Consider the following 13,655-nt stretch of genomic DNA (forward strand, 5'->3'; position numbering starts at 1 on the left):
TCACTTAATAGACACTTTCTACTGACTTCCAAAAGGAAGTGATAGAAAGACTAAGGTTGTCCCATAAAAAGTTTTCTTAAAAGACAAACTTCATCAGCTGTCTTCAGGTGATCAGGTTCAGAAACTCTTTCCCTTTTTTTATTCCTTTTTCTACTTATAATGTTTCTTTTACAATAACATACATCCCTTTGGTAATCTCGAATGATATTATTAGTTTCTATTTACCCTGCCGTTTCTCAACCTAGCAAATGTCTCTTCTAGGTCAAATAGTTCTTAAAAATTACTAAAAGAAAGATAGTGAAGTCCCTTAAGTCAAGTCTTGCTGAGATGTGACTTTCCATTTCCTCGGCTGTAAAATGGGATGGCTCCTACCTTACTTGGAAGTACAAAATAACTCCAGGCTGGGGCTTCCCTGGTGGCGCAGTGGTTGAGAGTCCGCCTGCCGATGCAGGGGACGCAGGTTCGTGCACCGGTCCGCGAGGATCCCACATGCTGCGGAGCGGCTGGGCCCATGAGCCATGGCTGCTGAGCCTGCGCGTCCGGAGCCTGTGTTCCGCAAAGGGAGAGGCCACAACAGTGAGAGGCCCGCGTACGGCAAAAAAAAAAAAAAAAAAAGGTCCTTTACACTTTGTTTCAATGGAATCTCAACCCCCCCCCCATCATTATGAAAAGATCTGGCTATTCACTATTTTTTTTTCATTTAAAAAAATAATAAATCTAGTGTCTTTCTCTAAAACGTGGTGGTTAGAAGATGATGGCTTTCTAAGATGTGTAGACTAAAATGTGTTTTGCTGCCTTAGAGTTTTGCTGGAAAGTTTTTTCGTGTGTGTACTTGTTAATCATTTCGCGTTGCCCATAGATAGCATCGGTTCTCTATAGGGTGATGGTCATTGCCCATAAGTAGTGATGGATCCATTTTCACCACCACTTATGCGGTTGAAGAGCCGCCTCTGAACCACTTTTCTCTCCAGCGATTCCTCTTCTTCCGCCTCTCCGCAGTCGGCCTGAAGGAATCTGAAGAAGGTGGCTGGAAACTCATTTTAAGGAACCGCCCCATCCTTCGCCCCGCTGGGTACCCTGCACTCCGGCCGCCCCTGCCCCCTCCCGACCCGCACGCCCTCGGGCGGCATCCGGACGCAGCGTTCGAGGCTGCCGGTAGAGGGCACACTTACTTTACTTTCGCAAACCCCGGGCTCGAGTGCAGCCCTGGGAGGGGGCAGGGAAGGACGCTTTGCAGCAAAGCCCCGACCAGGGATTGGTCACTCCCCGCGTTTGCGGCAAAGGCTTGGAGGTTGGAGTAATCTGCAATCCTTAAAACTGAATTGTGCCGTGTACCTGATTTGGAGGAAGTCACTACTCATTTAACAATTGAACGCCGAGCAGCAAACTGAACGGGTAATAATCTATCTCGAACACAAGCATGTTATACGCGAGCCCCTCCCTGCCCCGAATTTTTTTCTCTTTTGGAATGAGGGGGGAGGGGCGTGGAAAAGTTTACTTAAAATGCCTCTGGGTGAGGGACCAGGGCTGGGGAAGATTGCCTCTGTTTTTAAGGCCTTAGTGTAACGCAGAATAGCAAATCCCGAGGGAATATGTATTGTATACGAAATATAGATTCACTGAGGGAGCGAGCAAGTCATGTGCCGTGTTGGGCAAAATTCTAGGTCGACGTGTACGTGAAATGTACATAGACGTACGTGGATTAGGCATACGCACTTCACTATGGTATTCAGAAACAAATTTATAGTCAGTGAACTAGGAAATCAATGCCTGAAATTCGGCCAATTTTTAATTGGCTTTTTTAATTGGCGCAAGACACCACCCCTCCAGAAAAAAAGACACGGAAGTAATACTTGGCCCCTCTCCTTAGATCAGAATCGATGTTGGGGTTTGTTTTGGTTTTTTGGGGTTTTTGTCCAATAATAAAGAGGAAAGCAGACCCAGAAAGGAAGTCAACGTTCGATTTGTCCGAGGAGGAAAGAGTTAACGGTTTTCTTCACCAGGGACTCTGCTGACTCCCCAGGGTGGATCCACCAGCTCGCCTCCTTCCCTCTTCTGGGGAGTCTGGTCCCACGGCTCGCGCCCACCCCCTCCCCAGTCAGTATCCTTCCGTCTAGCGCCTTTGATTTCCCCCAAACCTGGGAGCCCCAGAGTGGTGCAAACCGACACCACGGGGCGCAAAGAGGATTCGTCTCTTTTCTGAAACCCGGCTGCAGAATTGGGAACTCAGAGTGAGAGGCGCGGGCGGGGGACTGGGGGTGCAGACCGGCCGAGAGCGGGCGGGGGAGGGGCCCCCGCGGCGCGCACCCGCAGGCGCGCTCCTGCCTTACTCCAGCTCCGGAACCCACAGAAGGATCTCAAGGATTAGCGCGTACTGGGGTGGGGGGCGGGAAAGCGGGCTCACGCGGAGGTCCACGTAGGTCTGCGCGGGCGGGGCCGGGGTTGGGGATGGGGGCTCGTCTGCGGCTTTGGCGGCGATTTGGGGTATTCATTCTGGGTGGAAGGTACCCAGCTGAGATAGCTGCACACACACAGAATGCATAACACCCCCCAACAAATACAGTGGGTGTTTATTCATAACGCGTCCTCCAAGTATACGTGGCAGTGCGTTGCTGAATTATTTTAATAATTCCAAGCATCATTTTCCTCCCTATACCTCTGATCGTTTATCCCCATCGACATTCAATGCCCCACACACTCAGAGCGCGCGCCAGTCAATACCCCCTTCCTTCCTCCTCTCTTCGTAGGACTTATTTTCCAAATGCTACCCTTTTCCCGGCCTTAGGGAGGCGCCCGTCCGCCCGGGACGTGCGTGGCGTGGCCGTGGGTACACGGTGTATGCTCAGCGCAAAGAGTTCAGCTGTTCTGCCCGCGATGATTGAAGCACAGAGGACAAGTATGCTGTTTGCCAAACAGAGCGCTGCCCCAGAGGAGCCAGCAGCAGAGAAAGAGAGAAGGTTTGAGCGGGAGCAAAAGAAAATGGTAGGCGCGCGCAGTTAATTCATGCGGCGCTGTTAACTGTGTTTACATCCGAGAGCTCGGCGCACTGGAGTGCCAGGCTCAAAGGGCTGAGTCTCCTCCCCTCCGGCCCTCCCTCCCCACCAGCGCCCCTCCCGGGTTCCCAAAGCTGAGGGCGGGGGAGAAAGAAAAAAGATCCTCTCCTGTGAATCCCCGCCCACCGGCCTTTTATAGGCGAGGGTCTGCGCGGCCAAGGACCCCCGGGCTGTGCAACTCGCGGCTACCCCTGCTGCCGCCGCGCCCCGGCCGCCGCCTGGCTCCCCAACTGCCTCTGGAAGGGCAGGGCTATTCAGAGGCTTGGCGGGAAAAAGAGAACAGAGGGGAGGGGCCGTGCCTTAGCAGTATAAAAGCCGGTTTTCTGGGCTTTATCTGACTCGCTGTAGTAATTCCAGCGAGAGGCAGAGGGAGCGAGCGGGCGGGCCCTCGAGGGTGGAAGAGCAGAGGCAGCCGAGCGAGCGGAGTCGCGCTCCGGGCGCCCGGGGAAGGGAGATCCGGAGTGAAAGGGGGGCTTCTGCGCCTCGGGCCCGGCCGCCCCCACCCCACCCTTCCCGCCGACCCCTGCCAGCGGCCCGCCACCCGCGCCGCATCCGCGAAACTTTGCCCACTGCCCGCTGGAACTTACAGCACCCGAGCGACAACGCGACTCTCCGGACACGGAGAGGCTCTTCTGCCTATTGGGGGAATCACTTTTCCCCGCCACTGCCCACGACCCGCGCCTCTGAAAGGCGCTCCTCGCCGCTTTTTGGACGCTGGATTTCCTTCGGAGAGTGGAAAACCCGGTGAGCACCCGGACCTATTGGCCTTTTAATTTATTTTTGCTACCGCAGTAATGCCGCGATGAGTCGAATGCCCGGATCGGTGTCTTTTCTCCCATTCCAGCGCTATTGACACTTTTCTCAGAGTAGTTGTGGTTGGTCGGGGTGGAGTGAAGACGAACCAGAACTGGGTCGGGGTACAGTGACTTGTCAAGATGGGAGAGGGGAAGGCAGAGGGAAAACAGGGTACGTTTTTGAAAGTAGCCTTGAGAGGTTTTTGCTTATGTAGATGGACGCTGACCCCGGCCGGTTGGACATTCTTCCTTTATTGCATTAATTGCTTTTGGCCTTTGGGGAGGAGAAGAGAAGGGTATGCTTCTCGGTGGCAGAAAACCCTTTACATCCTGAGCTCCTTGGAGTAAGAATTACATATTGCCGTGTGTGAGCGAGAGAGCTCCGCAGCCTCTGACTTTTCCCCGTCTCGGAAAGGGCATTTAAATTTCGGCTTACCGCATTTCTGACAGCCGGAGACAGACACACTGCGGCTTGTCCCGCCCGCCGATCCCCGCGGCGTTTCCAATTCGCCCCCGGCTCCTTTTAGAAGTTGGCATTTGGCTTTTAAAAAGGATAATAAAATTAAAGATCTTGGTCTACAGAGAGGTTAGGATTTGGTGTTGGCGAGGCGCGGGGAGGGGGGTGAAGGAGGCTGGGGCAAAGATGTGTCCGATTCTCCTGGAATTACTGACTCGGGGGGAAACGAGGACAAATCTCTGCACCCAGCCTTGGCTCCCAGGCCGCCTCTGGTGTCCCCGCGCGGGTGTCCCTGCGCCCCGGAGATGCGGAGGACGGCAAGGAGCGGGGCTCGGGGCTTTTCCAGAACAGCTGCTACCCTCGGCGGGTGAGGGGAAGACGCCTGGCTCTGGGCGCGGAATCGTAGCAGGGTCTCTGGCGCAGTTGCGGCGCCGTATTGGGTGTTGAAGGGAGGTGTCCCTGTTATTATTTAACACTCCCCTTTTATGTATTGGCGGGGCGGGGCGGGGCGGGGGGGGCGGTTAAGGCTCGAAGCTGAGCTTGCCACTCCAGCCCGCGAGGGAAAAGAAGAAAAGCCGGCAGAGGAAGGAAGGGGGGCGCGCTGGGGGTAGGGATGCAGGAGGCGGAGAAGGGAGGCTGGGAGGGGCGGTGGCGCCGGCGGGGGAAGGAGCGCGGCAAGGGCGCGAGTGGGAACGGGTGCGGCGCGAGGGGCCCCGGCGCGGGAGGGGGCCGCGCGCAGCCGCTCCCGCCGTGGCGCCTCTCGCAGCCTCCTTCAGGTGGCGCAAAACTTTGCGCCTCAGCGTTTGGCAGATCGTATTCCTCCCCCCCCCGACCCCGCGCCGCCTCCCCCGGCCTGTTAAGGAGGCCAAAGCCGATTTCGATTGCTCGGCGGTCGCCGGGCCGACTCCCGGACTTGGCGCTCCGGGCTCCCGGGGGACGGAAGCTGCGCGGGCGCTACGGAGCTGCTTCGCCAAGTGTGTGTCTGAGATAGTAGAGGGTCACCCAGAAAGGGTAAAAGGGTGCCTTTTTGTTTTGTTTTGTTTTGCCCCCCCCCCGCCGGCCCCATTTGGGAACAGCGCTGGAAGGGGAGTGGTTCTGGATTGTGGCGCGCGCGGCGCGCTGCGCGGGATTTCGGCACCAACCAAGACCCCCTTAACTGAAGACTTGCCCCCGCCTTTGTGTGCCCCCTCCAGCAGGCTGCCGCGATGCCCCTCAACGTCAGCTTCGCCAACAGGAACTATGACCTCGACTACGACTCGGTGCAGCCTTATTTCTACTGCGACGAGGAGGAGAACTTCTACCAGCAGCAGCAGCAGAGCGAGCTGCAGCCGCCTGCGCCCAGCGAGGATATCTGGAAGAAATTCGAGCTGCTGCCCACCCCGCCCCTGTCCCCGAGCCGCCGCTCCGGGCTCTGCTCGCCCTCGTACGTCACGGTCGCGTCCTTCTCCCCCAGGGGAGACGACGACGGCGGCGGCGGCAGCTTCTCCTCGGCGGACCAGCTGGAGATGGTGACCGAGCTGCTGGGAGGAGACATGGTGAACCAGAGCTTCATCTGCGACCCCGACGACGAGACCTTCATCAAAAACATCATCATCCAGGACTGTATGTGGAGCGGCTTCTCGGCCGCCGCCAAGCTCGTCTCGGAGAAGCTGGCCTCTTACCAGGCTGCGCGCAAAGACAGCGGCAGTCCGAGCCCCGCCCGCGGGCACAGCGGCTGCTCCACCTCCAGCTTGTACCTGCAGGACCTGAGCGCCGCCGCCTCCGAGTGCATCGACCCCTCGGTGGTCTTCCCCTACCCGCTCAACGACAGCAGCTCGCCCAAGCCCTGCGCCTCCCCCGACTCCGCCGCCTTCTCGCCGTCTTCGGACTCTCTGCTCTCCTCCGCCGCGTCCTCCCCGCGGGCCAGTCCCGAGCCCCTGGCGCTCCACGAGGAGACACCACCCACCACCAGCAGCGACTCTGGTAAGCTGGGACCCTCCAGGCCCAGGTCAGAGGGGGTGGCTGGCTGTCTTTCCTATTCTCACTGGCGACCACTTCAGTTAACCCTGCTTTTTCTCTTTTCTTATATTTGGAAAAGAAATGGCAGGCCTGGAAGGGTCTGGGAGCTCATCATCCCTGAAACACTGGGCTTTAGTGTGCCTCCCATCCCTTCCCCTAAGATCGCCCTAGTAGCCAGCCCCCTCCTCTTCCCTCCCTCCCCTTAGGAATTTCATTTGGGTTTTTAAATCTTCTAGCTTATCTAGCAACTCTATCCGCTCCCTCTTACCCCTCTTAAGCATTTTAATTGCCCTGGGGGGTGGGGGGATCGTGATGAGGTTAAGAGAGGATTGATCTCTTCGAGAGTGAATGAATTACCTCCCTTAACTTCTGAGAAGCTGTTGGAATTTAATGGACTACAGATCAACAAAAATGAAGAGGGGCAGTGGACAGAAACTGGGCAGCCACCCACCTGAGTGCTATAAGCCAGTGAAAGTGCCTTAAAAATGTATGGACTGAGGAATTGGGATCTTTTCGGCCTCTTTTGAACACTTAAAAGCAAGTCCTTTCCAAAACTGTACTCCTTTTTTCCATCCCCCACCCCCTAGGACTTTTGGCAAAGCTGCAAGACTTTTTTTTTTTTTTCCACTTCCAGTAAAATAGGGATTGCTAAAGTCATACCAAAGATTTGCAGCTATCATTTGCAACACCTGAAGGGTTCTTGGTAAAGTCCCTTGCAAAGAGGAGGTGCTTGGGAATGTGCTTTGTTTGGGTGTGTCCAGCACCTCATTAAGTCTTAGGTAAGAATTTGCATCAATGTTGTATCCTGGTAAATTGTAATTTTCTTGTCTGTGCCATAAACCCAGCTGTCATTTTCCTCCCTGAGACTGTCTCTTCATGAGAAGAAGAGCAGAGACGATTGGCTAGTTCTCTGGGGATAACTTTGTGCCAGGGTCCTTTTTTTTTTTTTTCTGGCCGTGCCACACAGTGTGTGAATCTCAGTTCCCAAACCAGGGATGGAACCTGCACCCCCTGCATTGGAAGCATGGAGTCTCAACCCCTGGACTGCCAGGGAAGTTCTCCGGGTCCTTTCTTACCTAATTATGCCTTGTATTTGTGCACAGTATTGATTTAATCTGGTCATTGATTGCTTTAAGGAAACCGTGGCTAACTGGGCGATTGCTTTTTCTTTTCTTACAGAGGAAGAACAAGAGGATGATGAAGAAATTGATGTTGTTTCTGTGGAAAAGAGGCAGCCCCCTGCCAAAAGGTCAGAATCGGGGTCACCCTCTGCCGGAGGCCACAGCAAACCTCCTCACAGCCCGTTGGTCCTTAAGAGGTGCCACGTGTCCACCCATCAGCACAATTATGCAGCGCCCCCCTCCACTAGGAAGGACTGTCCCGCCGCCAAGAGGGCTAAGTTGGACAGTGGCAGGGTCCTGAAACAGATCAGCAACAATCGCAAATGTGCCAGCCCCAGGTCTTCGGACACCGAGGAGAATGACAAGAGGCGGACACACAACGTCTTGGAACGCCAGAGGAGAAACGAGCTGAAACGCAGCTTTTTTGCCCTTCGTGACCAGATCCCGGAGTTAGAAAACAATGAAAAGGCCCCCAAGGTAGTTATCCTTAAAAAAGCCACAACATACATCCTGTCCGTCCAAGCAGAGGAGCAAAAGCTCATTTCAGAAAAAGACGAGTTGCGGAAGAGGCGAGAACAGTTGAAACTCAAACTTGAACAGCTACGGAACTCTTGCGCATAAATTGACCGATTGGAGGGAGGAACTGGAATGAATCCCTCATGAAATTCTCATTTGTTACTAAGGGAAAGTGAGGAAGAAGATTCCTTCTGACGGAACTCCCAACCTATGAACTTTCTGCATATGCATGACCAACCTCACAACCTTGGCTGGATCTTAAGACTGAAAGGTTTAGCCATAATATAAACTGCCTCAAATGGGACTTTGGGCATAAAAGAACTTTTTTTATGCTTACCATCTTTTTTTTTTTCTTTTAACAGATTTGTATTTAAGAATTGTTTTTACGAAATCCTGAACTTTATCCAATTTTCCTTTGTAAATATAGCCATTAAATGTAAATAACTTTAATAAAACCTTTATAGCAGTTATACCATAATTTTTTTATTTAAGTACATTTTCCTTTTTAAAGTTGATTTTTTTCTATTGTTTTTAGAAAAAAATAAAATGCCTGGCAAATATATAATTGAGCCAGATCTTCAGTTGTGAGTGTTTTGTTTCTTTTCTTTTCTTTTCTTTTCTTTTTCCTCATTCTCTTTTCATTAGTGACAAATTAACAGAATTTGGCCCTTAAGGGAGTGAGCTTTAGAAGATGGGAAGAGAAGTTATTTAAGAAAGGGTGAGGGCTTTCCTTTGTTCTAATGGGTCTGGGGCCTTAAGGTCTTTAAATTCTCAGGGTTATAAGATGCTTCCTGGAGATTTGTGATAAGGGCTAGAGTTGATACTTCAAAGAATGAAAGGGCAGTAAGCTGGTGAGGGTTAGAGGTAGGCAAAAGGGTTAAAGATAACAGTTAAGAACACAAAGGGGGGTGAGGACTGGGGTTTGGGAGGAACATGAAGGAAAAACTGGAGTTTCCATGCCATTCCCCAGCTCCATTGCAGGCCAGGGGTCCTGCCCATTGAAACAGTTGATGGGGGAAGAGCCGGGACCAACTTTTCTGCTTGCCTGCTCCTACCAGGTGCTCTGGGAGGCAAGTTATTAACCCTATTTTACAAACAAGGGAATATAGAAGCTCAGAGTGGTTATATAACTTCTCCTCAGCCACACAGTAAAAGGCTGAATCCAGGTCCCATGTTTGTTGAAAAACACTTACCACTTGGCTATCATGCTTTAGCTCATCCTGTGTCTGCAGTACAAGAATGCTTTGGGTTTGGGGCCTGATGGACCGATCCAAGGGGTAACTGTTTAAGTGCCAGGCATTTTTCTATGCATTTTCCTTATGCTAACTCCCCAGCAACCATATGAAGGAGGTACTGTCGATTTCCCCATAATAGGGAAACTGAGGCACAACAAGGCTTATCCATGTGCCCAAGGTCCACTGATAATGAAGGGTAGAGCAAGGATTCCAACCCAGGCTTGACCTGTGCTAGACCACCTCTCAGACAAGCCAGTAGCAATCAACTGGCCAGTCACGAGGCCGGGAGTCACCCATCAAGTGGAATACGTGACTTAAGTTTCAGCATTTAGGGCTGCTGGGACTCGGTTCCTCTTTTTCCGTTTTGTTTTGTTTTTGTTTTTATTTTGTTGTCCATTGCTTAGTTATTCCTTTCACAATGAGAAACCCACGGCTCATCCACTCCTACCTTAGCCATTTGTTAAATGAGGTTCACCGGTTGCTCCTGGGAAGTGGCCAATATGGAAATGCTACTGTTCCGATCATAAAATAAAACATAGTTACTCTTTGTCATGTGAGTCATTATTTTGGAAACAACAAACTCCCCTTCTTCCAACCTCTTTCACACGGGGACATGCATGACACATGCTCATCACTAGAACATGAAAAGGCATTTTTGAATGTTGTTATTATTGATCTTAAGCCTTTGAAAACCCCACGGTCCAAACCAGAAACTAGAACACTGACTACATAGGCAAATGGAAGTTACTATCGCTGTTCTAATTATCTCATTGTCTCAGCATCGGAGTAGATCTTGAGATCCCTGTACTCACTTGGAGATTTAAATCCACCATGACCCATAAATCAATAAATAATTACTGTCTTTGGCTTTGACCCCTAGAATAACTTATTCAAGTCCTTAATGTCTTTTTCTTGATCCTTTATTCTGGATCCTAAATCCTACCCTAATAGCTTCAAGCTGTCACACCCTACACCCTGAATTCAAAGGGGGATACAATCCACAGAAGTTGAGTAGCTCAAAGTGTTACAGAAGTGGGGGCCATCTTAAAGGATTCACTCTGCCGCTTTGTGGCTGGAGTACAGCCCTGGAGTGACTCACCTGGGAACAGGGAAGGTGTTAGTTTGAATCACGCAGTCCGGGCAAGCCTGAGGAATAGGAGAGAGTGTTCCTCATTAGGAAAACAACTCCCCGTTCCAAATTATCAGGAAACAACTTTCGGGATGCAGAGCTTGGCTGTGGAGATGAAAGGGAACCACGCCAACTACCTATCAGGCCCTCTTTTAGCTTTAGGAAGCCAGGGAATGTTCTGAAAACAGAATAGATGCCAACTTCTTTCCAGAAAATCAGGCTGACCTTGACCTCAACACAAATTGGCCCTCACATCCAATCCAGAGAGTCCCCAGGGTTTGTGCCATTGTGTAATCTACTTTGTAGATAACAATGATCAAGAATTGGAGATGGAGGGGCGGAGCTTATGATTTGGTCAGGAATATACAAGAAGGAATAAGTTAATATTAACTATGCGTTTTACCCAGGAGACTGTCCAGGAATTAATGCCTTCCCCAGGGGATTCCCGGAGTGGTTTTGTTTAGGGATGGAATGTATAAAGAGGAAGGAAGTGTTACTTTATGATGCCATTGGAAGCAACAAAGGAGATTCACATTATAAAAACAATCAATCAAATGTTTAAATGCACAAAGTTCTCACAACCCCAGCTTCATAAGTAGGTTACTCACAGCTAGGATGTGTAAGTAGAGTTCTCTGCTGGTCTTTAAGACAAAGCTTGGTAAAGATGACAAAATAATTGTGTCAGGGGGTTTTCTGCAGCTTGATTGCAATAGCTGATGAGAATTTGTTAGTATACACGCTAAGGGCCTCTGAAACATTTCTTCCCGGCAATGCATACCCTTAGGTTAAAAGAGGCTGAAGGGTGTCCCCTGACACTGTCTATAAATGCACTAGGAGCTTTACAAGTTTCCTCTTTTAAGGTTATAGACCATTACACACCTGTTTCAAAGGAGAAGGCGTGTAGACACAAGCCAATAGAATAAGAACAGGGACCTGTTCAAAAAAAAAAAAAAAAGACTAAAAAGACTCTACCACCCACCACGAAAGCGGTAGCAATAACCTTTCTCTAGTCTAGATCCTTTGGTGGAGAATCTAGACTAATTCCATTTGTTTATTTTTGGTTTTATTTTTATCACTCTAGAGACTAATTCCAAATGTAGAAGAAACACCCAAGAATGTTCACTTTGCCAAACCGGTTTGAGGTGATTTACAATGACTCTGAGTTGATTTCTCATTTTGTTTTAAATTTTATTTTTCAATATTAGTCTACACTAAGCTCTTTAGGAAGACACAGTTGAGGGGAAGTGTTAACGGGTTGTAGATCTTCTGAGGTTAAAAGGAATGTGCTTTGTTTTTACACAATGCCTAGGAGCAACGCAGCCACAGTCCCCAACACTTTCTTCCCCTGTCACTCCATCAGCCCATCTAGGGATAAAAGAGGCCAGTGCAGTCAGGGGTCTCTAGGGGCAGGGAATGGGAGAGCTCAGGGAGAGAGAATTAACCTTGTTTATACACCTCCTACCTGCCAGACCCTCCTTCTCACTGGACTCTCCCAGCAGCCCAGCGGGAGAGCAATTTCTGAATGTGACGACACTGATGAAGTTTAGACAAGTTCAATGGTTCTCCCAAAGTCACACAAGCGTCAACCATAAAAACCAAACAACAATAGTAGTCAATCTTTACTAGGTGCTAAATACTTTACAGGCATCTAATTTCATCCCCAAAGCAACTCTTAGATGGTAAATTCAATTCCTAATCCCCAATTTACATATAAGGGGATTGAAAACTTTGAGAGATTAAGTAATTTGCCTGCATTCACAGAGTGGGCAAAATGGTGAGAGCAGGAATTATTCGTTCGTTCATAAATATTTATTGAGCACCTACTGTGTGCCCACAGTGTGCTGGGGATGTGAAGAGATGCTAAGATAAATGAGCTAGATAAGGTCCTAGCCCTGAGTCACCTATGGATTACTGGAGAACAAAAGAAATGAAGGCAATTAGACTCTAAGTTACTTTACAAACACTTTTTGAGTGTACTAGGTAGGAGGAAGGGGTTGAAGCTCTGGGAGCTGCTGAAGACCACCCCCCACCGCCCAGGGAAAATGAAGTCAAGGAAAGAACTCAGGAAATGTTGAAAGAGGAACAAAGGAGAAGACAATGTTTTTTTCTTTTTTTTAGGAGGGAGACAACTCTAGGAAGAAGCTCTTCTATCAAAAGTATCAGAGGCCGCAAGAGGGGCAGCAGGATGTGCAGAGAATGGTCCACTGGACTTGGCAATATGGAAGCACCTTCTTGACCACACCTCCTCCCCAGTGGACAGCAGCCCATCCACCCAAGATCCTTCCTCTCCTTCTTTCCTTCCATTCAATCCATCACTTGAAACATCTGCCTAACCATTCTCCCAGCACCCTGCCCTTCTGTAATACCTTCTCCAGGAGTTTCCAAAGTGTGATTCCTGAACCATCAACACCGACGTGACCTGTGAATTTGTTGCAAATGCAAACACATTGTCCCTGAATTAGAATCTCAGGAGATGGGCCCCAGGAAACTGTGTTTTAACAACCTGCTCTAGGGCTTGAAAAAGTTGAGAACAACCGGCTTCTCCATCATTGCCACCCCCAAGATCTCTCTAAATCACAAATGTGATTATGCCCCTCCCTTGCTTAAATCCCTTCAGAGGGTTCCTGCTACCCACCAGATGATGTCCAAAGCTGTCCTACACCTCCAAGTCCTCCACACACTGGCTTCCACTGACTCAAAGATTCCATCTCTCTGGTTTCCCAATCAGATGCTTTGTCCCTTCTGCTCAAAACACTGTTGACCCACCATCCACCCATCCACCAACACAACGCCCACAAGTCTGGCATGCTCTCATTCATCCTTCATGGCTCACCTCCTAGGATTCTCTGACCACTAGACAATGTTCCCTAGGAAACCACAACTGACTACCCAAACACTCCCCACTCTGTATAGAAATCGTTCGTCTTGCCTTGAGGAATGGAATCACATCAGTCCTGTTCACCAATGAATCTTCACTCAGTGCCAACATAAATGCCTGGCATTGAACAGCGACTCAACAATGTCTTGGTGAATGGCTGAATGAAGGGCCTTTTGCATGGTGTTGTGGGCATTGAAAATGAGTAGCAGGCAAAGTAGAAACAGATTCTCAACAACCTTTTCAAGAAGCTAGCTCTCAAGATAAGGAAAGAGATGGATTTATCAAATGAAGACAAGGGTTTGTATTTGGTTGGATTTGCTTGATGGGATCTCGATTTTATCTTATTGAAGATAAAGAGATCATTAGTTTGTAGCCTGGTGGGATGAAGTTGAGAGGGGGAGAAGTGAAGATACAGGAGAAAAGGAATGATGGAGCTAAATGTAAGTATCTCAAGGGCAGCTTCCATCTTTGCCT

The 13,655-nt window shown here is 49.9% G+C and overlaps 1 protein-coding gene and 1 long non-coding RNA gene across 2 annotated transcripts in view; one reads left to right on the plus strand and one right to left on the minus strand.

Moving 5' to 3' along the window:
* The window catches only part of LOC309974192, an 885,569-nt gene that overhangs the window by 706,788 nt on the left and 165,126 nt on the right, over nucleotides 1–13,655 (minus strand). The gene's annotated exons all lie outside the window — the stretch shown is intronic.
* MYC (MYC proto-oncogene, bHLH transcription factor) lies at nucleotides 3,418–8,767 on the plus strand. Its single transcript, XM_082858517.1, has 3 exons — nucleotides 3,418–3,797; nucleotides 5,498–6,266; nucleotides 7,482–8,767. Exons 2-3 carry the CDS (start codon nucleotides 5,510–5,512, stop codon nucleotides 8,042–8,044), a joined length of 1,320 nt encoding a protein of 439 aa, XP_082714643.1. The 5' UTR covers nucleotides 3,418–3,797; nucleotides 5,498–5,509; the 3' UTR covers nucleotides 8,045–8,767.

The sequence above is a fragment of the Leucopleurus acutus genome (genome assembly GCF_964270905.1).
Source record: "Leucopleurus acutus genome assembly, chromosome: 17".
Lineage (NCBI taxonomy): Eukaryota > Metazoa > Chordata > Mammalia > Artiodactyla > Delphinidae > Leucopleurus > Leucopleurus acutus.

Coding starts and splice junctions, on each gene's coding strand:
- MYC (XM_082858517.1), top strand. CDS start 5,510: ATGCCCCTCAACGTCAGCTTCGCCAACAGGAACTATGACCTCGACTAC. Junction 6,267..7,481: donor CACCACCAGCAGCGACTCTG/GTAAGCTGGGAC, acceptor CTTTTCTTACAG/AGGAAGAACAAGAGGATGAT.